The sequence below is a fragment of the Leucopleurus acutus genome (genome assembly GCF_964270905.1).
Source record: "Leucopleurus acutus genome assembly, chromosome: 4".
Classification (NCBI taxonomy): domain Eukaryota; kingdom Metazoa; phylum Chordata; class Mammalia; order Artiodactyla; family Delphinidae; genus Leucopleurus; species Leucopleurus acutus.
The window spans coordinates 152,898,385-152,918,682 of NC_139146.1; the positions used below are offsets into that span (position 1 = coordinate 152,898,385).

The 20,298-nt window shown below is 35.6% G+C and overlaps 1 protein-coding gene across 3 annotated transcripts in view; it reads left to right on the forward strand.

Annotated features, from left to right (window-relative positions):
* FSTL5 (follistatin like 5) overlaps window positions 1–20,298 on the forward strand; it is a gene marked incomplete at both ends in the record, with an annotated part of 643,376 nt that overhangs the window by 302,308 nt on the left and 320,770 nt on the right. For all 3 annotated transcript variants that reach the window (XM_082838713.1, XM_082838714.1, XM_082838712.1), the window contains 2 exons: window positions 4,462–4,658; window positions 17,578–17,698. In XM_082838713.1, the coding sequence (XP_082694839.1) occupies window positions 4,462–4,658; window positions 17,578–17,698 (318 nt within the window). The remainder of the gene's footprint in view (window positions 1–4,461; window positions 4,659–17,577; window positions 17,699–20,298) is intronic.

The window sequence follows — 20,298 nt, forward strand, 5'->3', positions numbered from 1 at the left end:
GGTGTAAAAGTTTTCTTTTAGCAATTGTTTAATAGTTTGATGAAAAAACAATTCCAGTATGCATTCTAATACATGAAAAGAATTGATGCTAAAATAAAAACATTTAATTTATATCCTTTTAATTTCTAATATTTCAGCTTATATTAGGATCATATTAATCAAATTTGAAATATAAATGCTAAAAAGAGGCAAGTAATATTCTTGTATACTTAGATTTGATTATTTTTATGTTGAAAGGAATTGGTACTTCTTAATGATGGATGGAAGGGAAGGATAAAAGTGTAATTTCAAAGAGATAAGAACAAATTACAGGCTTTGAAAAAGTAGTGTTAAGCATAATTGATAGAATCTATAATTTTGAGCACTTATCATGTACTCAAAACTGATGGTGGTACTATCAGATATATAAAATGTAATTATCCTCAGTTCAGTAGAGTCTTGGAGAAGCCTTGCCAATACACAGGTTCGACCATTTGAAAGTCAGAGTCAGAATGAGAAACACAAATCCCCCAGGATATCACTTACATGTGGAATCTAAAAAAGGGCACACATGAACCTATTTACAAAACAGAAACAGAGTCACAGATGTAGAAAACAAACTTATGGTTACCAAGGGGGAAAGCGGGGGAGGGGGGAGGGATAAATCGGGAGATTGGGATTGACATATACACACTGCTATATATAAAATACGTAACCAACAATAACTGCTGTACAGCATGAGGAACTCTACTCAATACCCTGTAATGACCTATATGGGAACAGAATCTAAAAAAGAGCGGATATGTATATATGTATGACTGATTCACTTTGCTCTACAGCAGAAACTAACACAACATTATAAATCAAGTATACTGCGATAAAAATTAATTAGAAAAAACAAGTGAGAACTTGTGCACATAATAAGAATACAGAAATATCATGCATGTTTTGGCCATGTGGCATTATCAAGCATGTTTTTTGTTTCACAGAATAGTTTAGTTGGAATAAAATTATGAATCTATTACTTAAATGGGAAAAAAAGTAAAAAAAAAAAAAAGAAAGTCAGAGATTCTGCCTTCTTCCAGGCCCCACAAGACCTGGTGGATTTTAACTGCCCTAGAATCACTCTGAGTCCAGAGTCAGCACAGCCCTGGAATCTGCATTCATAGGCAGGAGGATGGTATAGGTACCATCAGGTGGCGACCTCATTCATCTTGTCCTCAGTGTCTAGAACAGGCACAGCAGAGGTGATCTCTTACTGGTCTCCAAGAGCACCAAGTGAGTCCAGAAGTTTTCTTTCCTTTCGCTGCCTAATGCCAGCAGGTGTCAGGTTTCTTTTCCTAACACCATCGGTTGATTAAGTATTGAGAAAGGAATCCTACCAAAGCAAACAAATCAACAAACTAAAATTTCTTAACTTCCTTCTTGAAATTATTCTTGGATGAGGCCATGATTTCTTAATATACATTGATGTTTATTTCTAAATATCTATTCTTTTTCATTAATTCTGTTTTTTTATATTGATCCTTATTAAAAGGGTAGTAAACATTTAATATTTCCAAATCGTCATTTTGTTTTTACTCATTTTAACCTATTGTAATAGGACTTTTCCATTTATTCACTAAAATTTCCCTTTATTGTCATCAATTACCTCCAACTTAAGGAATCTAATGAGCAGGTTTCATTTCTTATCTTATTTTTACTCTGAAACATTTAACCTTTCATCACACCCTCTTTCTTGAAAAGTTCTTTTCCCGTTAGCTTCCTCTTCAGTACTTATAGTTTTCTTGCTATTTCTCAGATACTCCTTTTCTTTTTCTCCCTCTCCCATTGCAAGTTCTTTTTTCTCTACCTGCAATTTAAGCAATGACATTGCCTGGAGTTTATTATTATATTTGTTTTTCACTTTCCAAATAATCCTTGGACAAATTTACTGAATGCATGTATAAGTTGATTTTAAACTCAGTTCTGAAGATGAGAAAAGTAGAGAATAAAGGCTAAAAGAGATGTTGCCTGGCTGTAAAAATCACTGTGCTCCTTTCTAGCTCTGTAATTTTGAACAAGTTATTTAATCTCTGTGTCTTAGTTCTTCATCTGTAAAATAATGGTAATTATAAGGTCTTTCTTGTTGGATTGTCGTGAGAGTTAAGTGATTTAATACATAAAAAGTTCCTGGCACATAGAAAGCCTGCATTACAGGTAATATATATATTAATAATAGATGTATCTATTTATTACTAAAAAAAATCTGTAACAGCGATTATTTAAAATCTTTAAATTCTACAAAGTGTTACATAATTTTAGGACTGTTTATTGCACATTCCATAGAATGTGAATACCTTAACTGCAATGCTTTTATTTTTGTTTTCTTTGGATTGCCAGCAACTACCTCAATACCTGGACTTGCCAGGGAATTTACAATTTGGGAAAAAATATCTATAGAGAGAGCATGATGATGATTGTATTACTTGATTTGGTCAAAATTAGAGTGTAACAACCTAAAATTGTATCTCCTCACACCAAATTTCAAATATTAGTTAAAAGGTGTTCAGCACTTAAATTCTATTTCCCATGTTCTCACCTGCTCATCATGGATAGACACAGGTCACTTCCCCCAGACTCCATCCTCCTTCCCATCAGTCAAATGAAAGGACAGGCAGGTCCAAGGTCAAATACAGAAATCCCAGGGAGGGCTGCTGGAATGGTTTTCTCCCTCTTCCTGCTGCACACACACACGCACACGTATTTGAAGGCTCCTCTTACGCATCTTTCACAGACAACAAAATTGTTACCTATCCCTCTGGACTTGATTACTTTTCCCTTTTGTCAGTGATTTCTGTTCTATTATGAAAACATATTATTATTCTTTACTGAGAACAGAATAGTGCAAAATTCACTTAATTTGTGGTACAAAGTTTACATCTTGTAAAAAATGAAGTTCTTGACAGGATTACTAAACACTAAAATTGCTGAAAAACAGAAGCCATTTCACTGTCTTTGAAAAACAAGATAGTCTCTCATCTCTCTGGAAGAGATTGTTTTCCATCTTGTCGGGAAAAGGAATGAGACCCCAACCCCATGCTTCTCAGACATATATTTTAAAATCTTTAGAAATATTGTAGACTCTGTCACAACTTAATTGTCGAAATGAACTACAACTATAAAGTTAGGTTTTTTCCTAAAAAATATATTGTGGAAATTCTCAGCTAATATAATGCCTACTTTTTCATTTATAAATTACATTACACATTGTATTTTCTGTATACATTTTATATCACATTTGCTATCAATAGTAAGCACATTTCATTTCAATGTGTTATAAAGACATCAGCATGGAGACTGTTGTAAGAAAAATCCTTTGTAAAATAATGATGTTAAGATATTAGAGCAATTGCAGTTATTTTTGAAGATATTAAGCCAAGCAACAATTTCCATTAACTGTGAAGTTCCCAGTGTTCTGCTGGTTATTTTATGGGAGATACTGAAAATCTGTAATGTGTTGTTACTTCAGTAAGCTCATACTTTAGCTGTGGAAATGAAATTGACAGGTTAAGACTTCAAGATACAAAATGGAAACATATTTCATATTATACACCAAGACTCTAAACGGAGAAATAGATGAATATCAGAAAAATAAGTAAATAAATAAACTTTTGTAAGAAAACAAATATGAGCTTAGCATCATTGAAAATAGAATCAAGAGGGCTTCCCTGGTGGCGCAGTGGTTGAGGGTCCGCCTGCCGATTCAGGGGACACGGGTTCGTGCCCCGGTCCGGGAAGATCCCACATGCCGCGGAGCAGCTGGGCCCGTGAGCCATGGCCGCTGAGCCTGCGCGTCCGGAGCCTGTGGTCCGCAACGGGAGAGGCCCCAACAGTGAGAGGCCCGCGTACCGCAAAACAAAACAAAACAAAAAAAAATAGAATCAAGAAAAAATGTAAATACACGCAAACTTCTTCAAAACAAATCCAAATGTAAAAAATATATATATTTCCAATTAAAAACTTACTAGATTCTTTTGGAGCCAGATATATATATCAGTTTAAGCACAAAATCCAGCACAATCTAACCCTTTGTTTGGGTGAGCCATTTCATCTCCCTGAACCTCATGTTCAAAACCTGTGAAATTATCACTATAGACATGTATAGTGAGGAGTTAAACTAAGGTAGTGTATTTAAACATTGGAGCCAATTGAAGCTATCATGTTTTTCTATGTACATTCATAGAATCAATGACTTTGTCATCGAGAAAACACACAGTATTTGTGTTGTTATTGGATTTGATACTAATGAAAATTTTCTATCCTCTCATGTAAATAGCCCATTCTTTTTTCCTTGTACAAGTAGTAAAGTATGCAAGTAGAAACATAAATATTATGTACAAAGCATGCTATCTACTAGATATCAGCTTAAAACATTAATAAAAATAAATGATTCCTTTCTAATAATATTGTTTTGAAAATAACTTAGTTCTTTTGTTACAGGAGATAACTGCGAGGCCACTGAATACAGCAAGATGAAAAGCATGCTTTTAGATTTACAAAATCAAAAATATGTTACACAAGACAATGAAAACCCTAACGGTGATGACGTATTTCGGAAGAAGTTGCTGGTGGATCAAATGTTTAAATATTTTGACGCCGACAGTAATGGACTTGTAGATATCAATGAACTAACTCAGGTAGGATTAATGACTAAATTAACAAGCTAATTTAAGTATAGCATATGCAATATATTTACATTTGTGTGAATTTATGCTATATAAATAAAAATATTTTTATTCATATAATTTGACTATAGACATAAAATATTTTTAAGAGAAAAATTTGACTACTCTATCAGCAGTATTAATTTTAAGTAATATTTGTATGATGTTGTACAATTTAAAAGAGATACCTACTTTTGACCGGTTTCTATACCTTAAATACCTAAAGGAATTGCCAGTTCTCTCTTATAGAATTTATAAAATATCTCCAGATATATTCTGGAGCTTTTGTAATGTTTAATTTTCTATCAGTCAGTGGAAGCTTGTTTATCTGGTATTCAAGAGCATTACTGAACAGCAGTTGAGTACATCTATAACATATTGTAAATAAGTGATTTAAGAAGGTATTCAATTATTGACCTACTCCAGTACTTTTTTAATTATCAAAGATCAGGTATATTAAATCTGATTTTAATATTATGTCAACATTATTAAATTTCATTTCTTTGAAAATTGCCACCAAAATGATACCTATAGACAAATTGTTATTAAAGAGAAGAGAATATTTTAATAGACAAAAGGTCTTTATGTGAGCCATTTTGGAAAATTAGAAATATTTTAATGTGTGTGTTACTGAGACAGACTGCTGAAGGAAATTGAAATACCCAGATTTAAGAACCTAAATTACTTGTGAATAGTGATGGAAATGTAAAATGATGGACATAAAGTTTCTCCACAAATATATATAGGTTTTTAGGGAGCAAAGGAGAGAATAAACCACTCCAGGGCGACTAGGAAATTGGTGATAGCCCTGAGGAGTGTTGCTGAGTCCATTGTAATTCCTATAGTGGATCTTAAGGTGGATTTTGCTGACTGTGCTTAACAGGAAATATAGTTTTCAAAAAAAAAATTCAATTGTCTATTTCCACAACATCATGCCATTCACATTTCATATTTAATTTTATGGCTTACTTAAAAAAATCCAACAATGTGGAATATCGGTCTTATTATGCAAGTATTTCAAGTTTTAGGGTAGTGTAACTTAGTTTAGAGACTTCATGTCAAAGTGACCTTGTGAGCAAATTGACTTGTCATTCTAGGTAATTAAAAAACACACCGTTTTCATTATCTTCTTTAATTCAGCTTACATTTAATGAGTAGTTACTAAGTCCCAGGCCCTGGGATTCAAGGAATGAAACTCTGGAATTTTAAGGTAAAGTTAGACGACTTTTAATTAAGATATTCATGTTGTCATACATGTCATAATTTATTTTTCAAGAATGAAACTCTTTAGAATTTTACATTTCTAGTAATGACGTAATTCAGTTAAAATGAATTTATAATTAAGGCATGTCACTTGGATCTATGCATGTCTGACATATTCAAATATATTGTGTTTTTGGTTTTGTTTCTTACTTTTTAATTTTATAATAGTTTTTAGTTTTCATTAACATGTCTACACTATTTTAACCAGTGGTTGGGTATGACACATGATCTGACCAAATCTAGGACCCACTTCTGAGTCCAAAGAGAAAATTGCTCATCACTGGAAAATGGCATTGACATCACTCACCTATAATTGTTTCAAGTTTCTGCTACATCCAAGTTTATATTAGTTTCCTAGGGTGGCCATAACTAAGTACCGCAAACTGGGTGGCTCAGACAACCTCTCTGTCAGTTCTGGAGGCTCAGCGTCTGAGATGGAGGTGTTGGCAGGGCTATGCTCTATCTGAAGCCTCTTGCGGGGGAGAGTCTTTTCTTGCCTCTTTCAGCTTCCGGTAGTGCCAGGCATTCCTTGGCTTGTAGGTGCATCACTCTAGTCCCTTCCTCTGCAGTCAAATAGCTTCTCTCTGTGTATTTGTTTTCACATCATTTTGTCCCTTCTTCAAAGATACCAGTCATACTGGACTGAAGGTCCACCCTACTCTAGCAGGACCACATCTTACAGTATCTAATTACATCTTCAATGACCCTATTTCCAAAAAAGTTTACATTCTGAAGTCCTCAGGGTTAAGACTTGAACATACCTTTGGGGAGGACAGAGCACAACCCATAATAAAGTCATCTGCTACAACGTTTAGTTTTGTTTTTCCTGACCTTTGATTTGGATTTGCTTTTACATCTGAAAAGTGCCCTTCCAATTCATCTGAAAGTTATCATGTGAGAGCAGAAAGGATCTTCAGAATCCTGTTTATATGTTGACCATCCACAAGGTACAGGCAAGGAAGGATCTGGGGAGGTAATACTTACTAACCCCTGAAGACATGCCCCAGTCCTTCCTTCAGCTTTATAGAGTGGAAATGTTAGCGTCTCATCTGTCAGCAATCAGCTATGAAAAAACCAGAAGGTTGTAACTGACGCCGTGGAAAAGATATAATACATTTCTAGCTCTTACGAGCACAAATATTGTTTTTGACTTGTGTCTTTTTAGGTTACAGGTGCTTTTAAAGAACTTGTATTCCAAGTATTATTATATTAAAGTCAATAATATATATGACTTTAAAAATCAGCTTGGAAACATATAATATCCTCATTTAATACCAAGTTTCAAAATAATTTAAATTAAAACAGTAAAAGGGAAAAGGATCTTAATGGTGTCTGCTAATAATTTACAAGCTATTATTAGCAGAAATGTAATCTGTAATTCCAAGATACTGCCAATGGCAAGTAAAAATTAATGAACGTAATTTGGCTTTGAGGTTTTATAAATTCAGCATAAAAGCTGGCTGCCCGTGTTCTGTTCATACTCCACATAATGAATATATATTCTAAAGCTTCTCTTGCAGATTTTCAAGTAAATTAGAAACTAGAGGTAGTTGAGAGAAGAAAGAGATAATAAAAAGCAATAGTTAAAGGGGGTAAGATCTATAGTATCACAGTTTAAGAACTTTGATTATAGAACCTGGACTCATATCTACTACTTAATTCCTGTGCAACCTTTAGCAAATGACCCAAACTCTCTGTGTCCCAACTTCCCTTTCTACATATCAACAATGATAATAACACCTAGTACGTAAGCTGGATGTGATACTGATATTATTTTGAAAATGTAGACTTCTTAGAAACATAACTAGCACATAGAAAACATGATGTAATTGTTAGCTCTAATTAAATTTTCCAATCTAAGTTTCCTGTGCATACCGTGGAGGATAATGGAAATATAAAGAGGGCACACATGCTTGAGTTAGTGGATGAGCAACTGATCAATATTTCCATCCAGTTCATCCTTTGCATTTTTTTTAAAATGTATTTATTTATTTATTTATGGCTGTGTTGGGTCTTCGTTTCTGTGCATGGGCTTTCTCTAGTTGTGGCAAGCGGGGGCCACTCTTCATCACGGTGCGCACGCCTCTCACTATCGCGGCCTCTGTTGTTGCGGAGCACAGGCTCAGTAACTGTGGCTCACGGGCCCAGTTGCTCCACAGCATGTGGGATCTTCCCATACCAGGGCTTGAACCCATGTCCCCTGCATTGGCAGGCAGATTCTCAGCCACTACTACACCAGGGAAGCCCTGCATTTTTTAATGTTTACAATCAGCTGATAGGTGAGAACAAATCGGCCATTACAACCCAGAAATCTATGTACACGTTATTAAATATGCAAGCATTTTAATACCAATTTTCACAATGAAAAAATGTTTCTTACAAAAGAAGAAAAATAGTCTGGTTATTCCAAGAAATTATGAAAAATAAATGGTAGCATGTTTTATTTATTTATTTTGCTCATATCATTTGAAGTACTCATCTGCTTATCTCACGTAGCTAGTATGAATGTTGTTAAATCCTGAGTTCTAGGCTAGAGACAAGTACATGGCATCATTCTGCAACCACTGTGGTGTTGGGCATTTTTCTCCAGAGTATATAGTGCCCCTGTCTTTACAGATATGTTGTTAAATTGAACTAAACTTTAAATAAGTATCATATATATTTTGTTTTTAAGATGCTAATATATATTATACTAAAATATCCTTACCTGTCAAACTGTAAAATACCTAGTTTTGTGCAGTTTTTTCTTGCCCATAAAACCAAGTTATAAGAAATAATTGAAAGCAATATCTTGATTAAGACAGACATTGATGTGTTATGAAAGAAACAATATGCTTTAATTGACTATATTTTACAATTTAAATATTTTAAAAATATATAAGTCCTCAGTTAGTATAGTACAGTAACTGAGTAATGATAATAGTAGTAGTAATTGTAATAATACTATTACGTTTCTATAATCCAGATGTCTGTCATTCCCTTTGCATTTCTTTTTGAGCTACACACACACACACACACACACACACACACACACACACACACAATCCATTTGCAAAAAGCAATATGTACTTGGTTGAATGACTGAAGATGTATAGGGTGGTAGAGGATGGGATTATATCACATATTACACAAATCACACATTGAAATCCAGCTTAGATGAAGCACTTTGTACACTTTTCCTTTCCTTGTGCTCTGTCCAGATCATGCCTTGCATTTTCTGTACCACAGACGCAGGACCCAAGTCTGTCTCTCAGTTTCAACTCCTTAATTTTCCCTGGGGCTCCAAATTCCTTATCACTCAAAACAATATAGTTCTGTTTTATTTATATTCTCCCCCTAAATGTGTAGAACCAAATACATCACTTTCAATAGTTGCCAACATCTATGTGCCTTTCTTAAAAACTAATGGCAAGTTATAGAATATAATAACACCAACATCAAAAACCGATATGTGCAAGAGGGAGGAGATATGGGGATATATGTATACATATAGCTGATTCACTTTATTATACAGCAGAAACTAACACACCATTGTAAAGCAATTGTACTCCAATAAAGATGTTAAAAAAAAATAAAGCAATATCTGGCACAGTCTTTCCTTTGGCAAATAAGTCTTCAATCCCTGAGACTAGTAGAAATTCTTATCTTCTGTCTTCTGCCTTATTTTTTATACCCTCAGAACCAAGCGAAATCCCACCTCTCTCTCTTTCCTCAAGTGTGTATGATTTCCATTTTCACCCTTGGTGAGGATTTTTGCCTTCCTGAGGGACATGGGGTTGGATGACAGGGGAGAGTGGGGGAGCATTTTTACAGGAACAGAACAGTTCATCACTCTCTCCTCTCCCATATACATGTCTTAATTACTATATGACAAAGGTAATATTTCAATCACATTTAAAGTATTTGTTGAGCATTTTTGTTTTAAGATGTCTCTTCTCTCTTTATTGACAACGGGTAAATGGACATTTAATTTACTTTGGTCTAGGCAGCCCTGTGTCTTTCCTTAAATCTGTGCTATACTGCCTGGGTCCTATTCAGAATGAGGTGGTAGACCTGAGTGGTCTCAGCCAGTAACCGGTTTTACGCACTAAAGGCAAAATCAAATTTTCTGGCTCTTTCCAAAGACCAGGCTGACGGTGTGAAACTTTGCTTGTTTGGTGTTCTCTCTTAGTTCCATTCCCCAAATGTAAACAAGTGTCTGAGGTTCCCCTCTATTGTCTGTATCTCTCTCCTGCTTCTCTTAAATTGCCTTCTCCAACAGCGAGAATTCAGGGCTCTCTTTGGGTCTATGGTGAAATCTGAGCTTTACTAATGCTTGCTTCAGTGAAAATTGTCCTTGTAGCAATATGCTGCAAATTTGCTTAATATTCAAATGTATGTCTCATAGGATAGTAGCTCACTGAAAAAGCCTTAACAAATGTAAAGTATAGTCTTTATTTGAAACATAATAACAAACAGGGTTTCTCCCCTAAGTATTGTGTATGTGACTAGTATGGTCAGGCACTCAGCTACACAGTAACACATTTATGGTTTTAAGAACATATGTTATTCCAAAATAGATGCTTGAAATGCTTGAAATGAGGATTTCAAGATGAAGTGACCTAAGGTATGGTCACATTCCTTTTGGCAGGCTGGCATGTAGGAAAAGGTCATTTGAAGAGAGAAGGTTAATGATCATTTGCTATGAAAAGAGGCATAGAACTCTTCCTGGTGGTTTATTCATATGCATTTTGAAGTTTCTGGGGATATTGATAAAGAGTTAAGGTAGACAGAAATATTGTGAATTGAGGGGTAAATCATTGGTGAATTATGGGGAGAGAATAGGAAAGAATTATGTAACTGAATGACCTGACATTCAAAGGAGTAGCTTCTATTTATCATCCATCCATCTATCTATCTATCTATCTATCTGTCTATCTGATGAAAGAAAACTCATTTGGGAGGAGGAAGAAATCCAGAAGTGCCAATAGGGAAGCATTTAATTTTTGACCATCTTCCTTCCATTGAGGTAGAATAGACGTGAGAAAAAAATTAGTCTCCAATTGTTAAAATTATTGGACAACTGGTTTTCTTAAGGGGTAGCCAGATTTTCTTAAAGTCAGTATGGTGAAGAACATGTTTTCATAAAAATAGAAGCCAAAAGAGAATTTTCTGATCAGAGAGCAGGATTTACAGAGGATACTATGATGGGTTTGAGTTGGAAAGGAAATGAGATTAGGTCAGATTGGGAAGTGTGCAGAGCAATATGGGAAGACTTGGATTTTATAGGGTCACAGAGGTTAACCAGGGTTAGAAGCACAAGGGAATTTGTATAATTTGTCCCTTAGAGAAAGGACAACTACTTCTTGCATCATGGTTCCTCAGAGTAAAATGAGGGGATGCATACGCAGACTTCACTCAGCAGAATGGCACCCTTGAGTTTATTAGCAATGTTAAAAGATAAACTGAAGCATATTAAAATGTTGAGTTTATCTGAGCAAAAATCCATTCAAATGTGGCAGCGCCATACCAAAAGTTGTTAGAAGCATTCTGCGGAGGGGAGCTAGGGAAAACTTTTACAGAGAGAAGGTGAAAGCAAAGTAAGGAAAGTACTAATTGGCTACAGATTAAAGTCTAGTTGTTTGTGACTGGTTGTCCTTAGGTTTTGACTTCATAACCTTGAGGCATTTACAGGTTTAGGGGTTGGTTGTATTGTATGTGCCAAGGCATTAGAGCCAACCTCAGCCTAAAATTCTCCTTGCTTAATTTAAGAGCAGCCAACGTAGAGTTCTTGAAGTGAAATGGTGCTAATGGCTTGGCAAATGTGTTCCTCAGCCTTCTCCCCATTTCATAAAATAACCACCCATGGAGTTTAAGTATGCAAAGTCATTCCCTTGTAGTTTAAATTAGCAGCTGTATTGAGTGTATTGATTTAGCTTTTTTCTTCATTTAGATTCTGTCATCTTAATAAGCTGATTCACATTGGGAATACATATTAGAATGAAATATTTCCTTAATGTGCACACATGACAACTGTTTATTAAAATAATAAAAGGAACTACTTGTTCTCAGGATTTAGATTATTATGTTATATATATTTGACTTAAAGAGCCATTTGCTCAATGACTACCATATGTGAATTCATTTACAAAATTAAATTAAAAAGCAAGAATAAATAACGCTAGATATTTTTAAGCTAACAGGATAGGCATGGTGCTGATGTCTTTGCAGACTTTGTACATATCCATTTTCTTTAAAATTTATTAGAACTGTTACATAGGGAATGGACAGTTAGTCTTTATTTTGAGTTGTTAAGCCTATTACAGTTTTAAAGATTTTTAAAAGGGTTCTTGTAGCTAGTCAACATATTTATGTATAATGAGATTGGTAAGAATTGTTTTATCCCATAGATAAAATGCTATTTTAGTGGAAACAAACTAAATGCAAATAAATAAGCCTTTGTTTGGGTAGAGAAGGAGATAAGTGAGGACTGTCTGGGAGTGCAGTGGTAATTAATCCTATTCAACATTTACAAACCCCATAAACCTGTCAGGTATACAAAATAAGGCAGCAGAAACCAGTTGTTAAAATGGCATTGGCAATGCCAGTAGGTAGATCCTAGTAGAATTGGGAATTTCCTTTCAAGGGCTAAGAATTTCAGAATAATAACAGCAACAATTAGCACTTAAAACAGAAAGGTAAGGCCTGTATTGTTGGGTTAGGTGTAGCTCAGGGCTCCAATTAATAAACAGTAATTTCAATTGTAGCTGGAAACCTTAGTAAGTAGTTTCAAATATTCTTTTTTTTTTTTGCTTTAACTCTGTTCATACTATCATAAGACAGCTTGAAATTTAAAATTAAATTTTTTAAAAATTTAAAATATATTGTTTGTAGCATTCCTTTAGAATGTCAAAGTATACTAAAAATGTTGGCATTCATGTTCAGAGAATCCCTGTGAGCCATATAGAATGCCTTAAAACTAAAATAGTTTTCATCCCACCAATTGTTTAATAATTTTATCTCTTCAGCTAGTCTTTCAAAATTAATGTTGGCCCTAATGATTTTTTAAATGTCTTCTAACGTGTTAAGCATGTTACGAAACCTAAAAGAGAACTTAGAAGATGTGATTGTTTTATGCAATTCTTTTCTTTTAATACACCTATTGCAGAGTAGCATCAGTTATATATGATTAAACCATTATAATTTGTAATATTAATTATTTACCCTCTGTCCTTTCACATTGTTTATTTTTAAGCGCTGTTGACCATCCATAATTATCTTGTTTTTTTCAATTGATTACATGTTCCCACTCACTGTTTCTAGAATATTAACTCCATAAGGGAGTCATTCTTACTTACTAATTAATCTCCAGTCCCTAGAACTATTCTTTGCATATGGTGGTTGTAAAGAAAGGAAAGAAAGAGGGATGGAGGAAGGGAGAGAGGGAGAAAGGAAGAAAGTGGATAAGAAGTAGTCTGGAGGACCAAGTAATAGAAGAGCCAACCTATATTGATGTGGGAGAAAGTTAAAAGCCAGTGCCTGGAGATGTGTATTGTTACCACAGGAGTATATTTATTTTCTGAGCCTTGGAGCCTTTCTGAGCCTACACATTTGTCAAGTAAAGGACTGAATATATCTACCTCTGCTTAACTTCGCAAACGTGATGGACTTTCTTTAAAATAGAGGATCACTGAGCTCTAACTCTACTAAGACCATTGTGATTCTGACACAGGCATGATTAGTTTGAGAAAAATAGTTTCAAAGGATGAGGAAGAACTCAGATTACTTGAACATATTATCAATCGAAAAAAAAATGCACAACGTGAGAGCTGTGAGTTGTTTTATTTGGGGCAAAATGAGGACTATAGCCCGGGAGACAGCATTTCGGAGAGCTCTGAGAAACTGCTCCAAAGATTTCGGGGGGCAGGTCAGTATACATGTGATTTTGGTGAAGAGGGAGTACATGCAATCAAGCACATATTTTTTGCAGAGGGTTTCTGCTGGTCTCGTGAAGGTTACTTGTCACAAGGAGCAGACGTCACCACGAAGGATTTTAGTGCTTTTCTAGATATGAGGAGATGCAAGAATTGAGCTCATAAAATTGTCTCCTGAAAATATCTAACTATCTGAAGACCTGTTCTGCCACTTTCTTGCAGAGCACAGAAGGCCTCATTTCTGCTCTCCACCTGAACTCCTTTCAGGGGGTGTTGAAGGTCAGCAGCTGCAGCAGCACATGATTTAATCCTTGTAGAGGGAGCTGGCAAGTGCCAATTAGTAGTTGGCAGTATGAGTGGTATAGCTCACGAGTTCATCTTTTCTCCCACTCCACCAAGGAGAGGAAAGAACAAGACACAAAACTGGAAGATTAGACTCCTCTGTCTTCCTACCCCCTACACAGATGGTCTCATCACCATGACCTGACTTGAGACCATCAAAATCAACTACACGTATCTTATTGCTTTTGTGAGAGTTAATATAATAAACCTGGATGTCCAAATCATGCCTTATCCCCAGAAATCTAATAACCATACATCTCTTAGCAGGGAGACAATCCTCTGCATCCACCTCTGGCACTTTCTATGTCTCTTTCCAGTTTTATTTATCTTTAGATAAGTTATCGTCATCTGAGATTCTGTGTAGTGTACAAGCATGTCTCAGAGATATTGCAGTTTGGTTCCAGACTACCACAATATTGCAATAAAGCAAGTCACATAATTTTTGTTTGTTTGTTTCCTAGTGCATATAAAAGTTATTTTTACACTACACAGTATTTTATTAAGTGTGCAATAGCATTATGCCTAAAAAAACAATGTACTTACCTGAATTAAAAAGATACTTTGCAAATGAAACTGTGACTGGCCTCCTAGACTAAAGTTTCAACATAAGATACTTCAATGACAGTATATTCAGTGAGTCTGGCCTTGTCAAGAAACGCTAGTTCAGATGTAACACATGCATTCTGAGGAAGCTACAGTGGGAAGTCTTTGGAACCAGAGCCAGACGGTAAATGAAATAAATGTCCTACAAGTTTGGTTCCCCAGCACCAGAGTGCTTAATGTATTACTGCTATTTTGTTTTATACTTTCTTTCCCCCAGTCACACATTCAGCTCGTTAAGGCTATCAGAACTCCAAATATCTGAAGCAATTTTCCCAGGCTGGTTAAAAGGTCTGTAGGAAGGTATCTTCTGCATTTGGAACACCCCAGAGTGTGCCAATGCTCCCATCAGGAAACAAAGGAGAGAAAAAGTTACTAGGAAGCATGTCTTAAGTAGACTATTTCATTGACCAAAAATGGACTAAATGAGGAAAACGTGTATTTAAAATATGGAAGAATGAGGGAGTCAATCACCTCTCCCCTGTGCGTGGGCATGGCCAAGCGTCTGTGAACAAGGATTTTTATAAAAAGCTCACTAGCCAGGACCATGCACTTTCCTAAAGCACATTCATTAAAACAGCATATCCAGCTGGAGTTTTATAATCATGATCAAATCAAGTTCAAGATCAAATCAAAAGCAAGCTAGTCTTATGTCAAAACCAGTTTCAAGGAAAAAAGTAGGAGTCTGTTCTCTGGGTCTATACATGATTTAACTTGAGTGAAATATTAGAACAGAAATAAATATGAGACATACAGTACAATGATGAAAGCTTCTCCCCCAACTTTCTGTTCCATCGTTTCACAAACAGGTACGTGACTAAAAGTCACTAAAAATAGTATTAAAATATCTGACCAAATCCTGGTGTCACTGCATCCTAAAAATTACCGCAGTGCTGGCACTGCAGGTCTTTAGGAAGAGTATAGTGAGGTAAGATCAAACACACTGCCCCTCCGCCACCTGGGAAAAGTCACTTCCCATTATCCAACAAATAACAGATGGAGAGTGGCTGAGAGCGCCGTTGCTTTCTAAACAGAAAAGCAGTACTTGTTTCCCCATTAGGCTTATAGGAGAGATAGCTTCAGCCATTAGATAGTTTTGTTAATCCCTCCAGCTGGACTGTGCTAAAGCCTAGGGCTTTAATCGTCACTATTGACAATATCCATTTATATGGAAAGCAGATAAATCATTCACTTTCCTCCCCTTCTAAGGCAGCAAATGCCAGCTTAGCCAATGAAATTTGAATCCAGTAAACAAGAAGAGAGAACACATGATGTGTAAAAGTCGTATTTAGCAGTGCAGGTGCTGTCATTGCATGTCACCACTCAGGTGGCTACAGGAGGGGCTGGAGCTTCTAGTGATCCATCGGCTAAGCTCCATCCTCAGCGCTGTCTCTGCAGCTCATCCAAGCGCAGGCATAACAACTTCTAACTTACGGATGTTCCATAAAAGGTTAAAAATAGCTCTTTAGTAATTCCTATCACCAATCTGCCATTGCTGTGACAAAGCTTGAATCATCCCGGTCTACCAAAAGAAATAATAAAGCGTCATGAATATACAACTATAACGTGCACAAGCTGGTGTGGAAATCTGCATGAATTATTATAATGAGAAGCACGTTAAATAAAAATCATTATTTTTAACTTTGATTAGGTCTGAATGTATACTGTATGTCTTGCACTTGACGATATGTGTGTGTATAAGCATATACATGTTTTTATAAGTCTGCACAACAACCAGGAGAGATAGAGGTTACTATCTTTAATTTCTAATTGAGAAAAGGTTGAGTGACTTGCCAGATATTCTAGAACTATTAAGTGTCCTTGGCATGGTCTGAACCCAGAGCTGGCTGACTTCAGAGTCTGTGTTTCCTGATTGCACCAACTTAAAAAAAAAAAAAAAACACGGGGAAGCAAAGCTCCAAGCCATATGAACCACTCCCTCTGTGGACAAATATGAAAGACCGTGGACACAGCTATGCAGCTACCCAGAATGAAAAGGAATGTTTGAAAAATCTTGGAGACCTCTTTTACCAGACAGGCTATATCTGTCTGGTAAAAAACAGAGTATAAAAAAGCTGCCCCATGGGACAGAGCACAGAGTAGAAAAGCAGTCTGGTGATTTTCCTCACCCCTGCTTGGGTAGGTTTCCATCATCAATTGGTGCATTAATTCTATCTGGCTCCTGGAAACAGTCATTTGTTGAATAGCTCCTTTGTGACCCAGGGAGTTAATTCAGAATACCAAATGCCTTCATTTCCAGCTGGAGAGGAGTTCAGGCAGAAGAGAAAAAAAAAATACTAACTTCATTTTTTACAAATAATAGGAAGATGAAAGTTGGACCAAATTTCCTCACTATTTTTGTTGGAGAAGAACTGTTCTATTTTGACATGGGTCACTGAGACATTGGAGGAAATTTTCATGTGCAGGCATTTCCTTGAGTCAATATAAGTGGAGCAAAGGAAATGACTGAAATACAAAAATGTCCTTTTAGTGTTCAGATTTTCTGGGTCCTACTGGGAGGTTTCTGTATTAGAAATTTTAGGCTAAATTCTAAGTACATATCTTAACGTCAAAGCAACTAAGTCAAATTTTTAAGTATATCTTTGAAACAGTTGAAAATAAATGTCCAGTAACTGAAAACCCAGGTTTCTCATAGGTTCAGTTCTTTGCCCAACTACAGACTTAAATTACCTATTAAGTGACTTACATATAATTAATTATACTATAGAAATGTTAAGACAGATATAATTGCCTGAATTTAATTTTCTTGTCAGGTGATAAAACAGGAAGAACTTGGCAAGGACCCTTCTGATTGCACTTTGTATGATCTACTGAAATATGATGATTTTAACTCAGACAAGCACCTGGCTCTTGAAGAATTTTATAGAACATTCCGTGAGTATAAGATTCATTCTCTAATTCCTCTTTGTTCTTTTTTCTGTTTCTTTACCCAATATGGTACGTTTGCTTGACCTCAAAGTACAGACTGTTTCTTAAGAGAAGTATATAATTGAGATAATTTAAGTGTGTGGCTGTATGGAAACGAATGTAAAAGCTAAGGGAGTTATAATTCTAAAATGCAGAGCTGGAAATGTTTGATAACATTTACTATCAGTTCCTATTGATTCTAGTTTAAGATATTAATTCCACAGTGATGCTTCCAAGGTTATTTTTAGAGTAGGAACAGCACTTCACTGTCACCATATATCAAAAACAATTATTTACATAATGACAATTTTTTTATTTTATAGAAAAACCAAAGTTGATTAATAGATAAAGTTTGCATATATGTTAACAACAATAATTAGCATAAGAATTGAAAATTATATTTATGTTAAGATATTTTGGAATCAATTATATATGTTTAAAATGCTTAAAGACTTCTTAAAATTGAGTATACTTTATAGAGCAAAGTTGTAAAGATGATTTGGTTAAAAAAGTGTATGACAGGTTATTCATTAAAAATAATTCAAAGAAAAAAGAGTAAGAGGCAAAAAACAGAAGGGAAAGTTTGGAGCTGTGTGTAAAAGAAAGAGAAAAAAAAATCATTAAATTAACTGGTTGGTATTTGAAAATCACCAAGTAATGAAAGTTAAGTGAGATTTTAGATTGATAGATAGATGATAGATAGATGGATAATCTTCAATATTTTTATATGCACTCACATATATAGGACTTTCCAAATATATACATATGTATATATTTCTTTTTTCCAAAAAGGCAGGAAATAGGATATGTACTTGGTATAAAAAGATCCTTTTTTTTTTTTTTTTGCGGTACGCGGGCCTCTCACTGCTGTGGCCTCTCCCGTTGCGGAGCACAGGCTCCGGATGTGCAGGCTCAGCAGCCATGGCTCACAGGCCCAGCCGCTCCGCGACATGTGGGATCCTCCCAGACCGGGGCACGAACCCGTGTTCCCTGCATCGGCAGGCGGACTCTCAACCACTGTGCCACCAGGGAAGCCCAAAAGATCCTTTTTGAGTTATGCCTCTGTCGTCCATCAGTTGTCTGATATTGGAAAAATTACTTAAATCTCTGAAAATTCATATAAATGAGGATAGTAATTACCACATGATCATTTTATATTAAAACACTGAATTATATTTTATGTAATATTTGAAACTAGCAAAGTAATAAATGTGAAATAGCTGCTTGGTACAAAGCTTTAAGGCAAGACGTCAGTATGCTCTTCAAATTTAATTAAACTGCATTTCCACTTTAAATTGCAAGCAGAATACAGATGGGATATCTCGGTAAACACTTAATCCTTTAAAGTGTGTCACAAGGCTAGAAAACTTTTCAAAGATAACAAGAAAGCAGCATTATCATTCAATGATTATATGAAGAAACTGAAACACAGAGAAGTTAAGAACCAAGTGGCTGAGTTTATTATCAGACCTATGCCAAACCAGTTAAGAAGTCTATGTGTTTGCCACTAAACTTCACTCTGTAGTAGGCATTGTTCTGTGTGCTTAGGATGACAGGAATATTATGGTTTATCAGGAAAAATTGTTTACATTAGATTATATTGTATACTATCATGTAAGATACAAGGGGATAAATGTCATAGGAAGGCCTACATAAAATATAAAGTGAACTAAGAATATAACCTCCAACACTGGGAATCAAGGAGAGTTTATGAAAGTAGTAACAATTGAATGGGTCTTCAGGATGAGTGGATTCGGACTTTAGGGGATGAGAGATGGAAGATGGACAAAGAGAAGAGTGTCAGGGAGGAAGAAATTTTCCTCTACCCTTCTGGGTCCTTTTGGCTGGTCTAAGAATCAAGTTCACATAAGGCAGATTAGCAGGAGAAAATCAAAATTTAATAACGTGTATACATGGGAGAGACCCAAGAAAACTGGGTAACTCACCAAAATGGCTGAAACCTTCACCTTAAATACCATTTTCAGCTAAAGACAAAAGAGGATGTTGAGGTAGGGGTTTTGTGCTTCAAAGGGGAGGAAAGCAACACACATGGAGATGGAAAAACAAGTGTTTGGTAAATGAATGTTCTCTTAGCCCTGCACAAACAGTGGGACACAGAGAGTAATTTTAAGAAGCAGACTTTGCTGAGTTCCTTTCTGTCCACACCCCTAGTTCATACTATGGTAACCTGTGGTGATAGCTCCCTTCCTGGAAGAGGTCCTCTATCCTCTTTCTTCAAGGCAGTTGGGGGAAGGTTGAAGTTACTTTCCAAGTCTTTTGGGCTTTGATTGTTTTCAGCTTGAAATAATATTAATACCAAAGAGACATTTGGGGGTGGCAGTTTTGCTCTCCTACATCAGCATAAATAAAATCTCTACTGCATGATACACCAGAGTATTTATAGAAACTAGTCCAACTGGAAGATCTCTTCCAGGTCTGAAAGTCTATGGAAATATATCAATTATCATTACTATTTTACTAACTTATTTTATTAAACAGGCAGTCTAATCTACCAACTCCTATCCCCCACTCCCATAATATGAAGATACATGGATGTGGCTAAATAA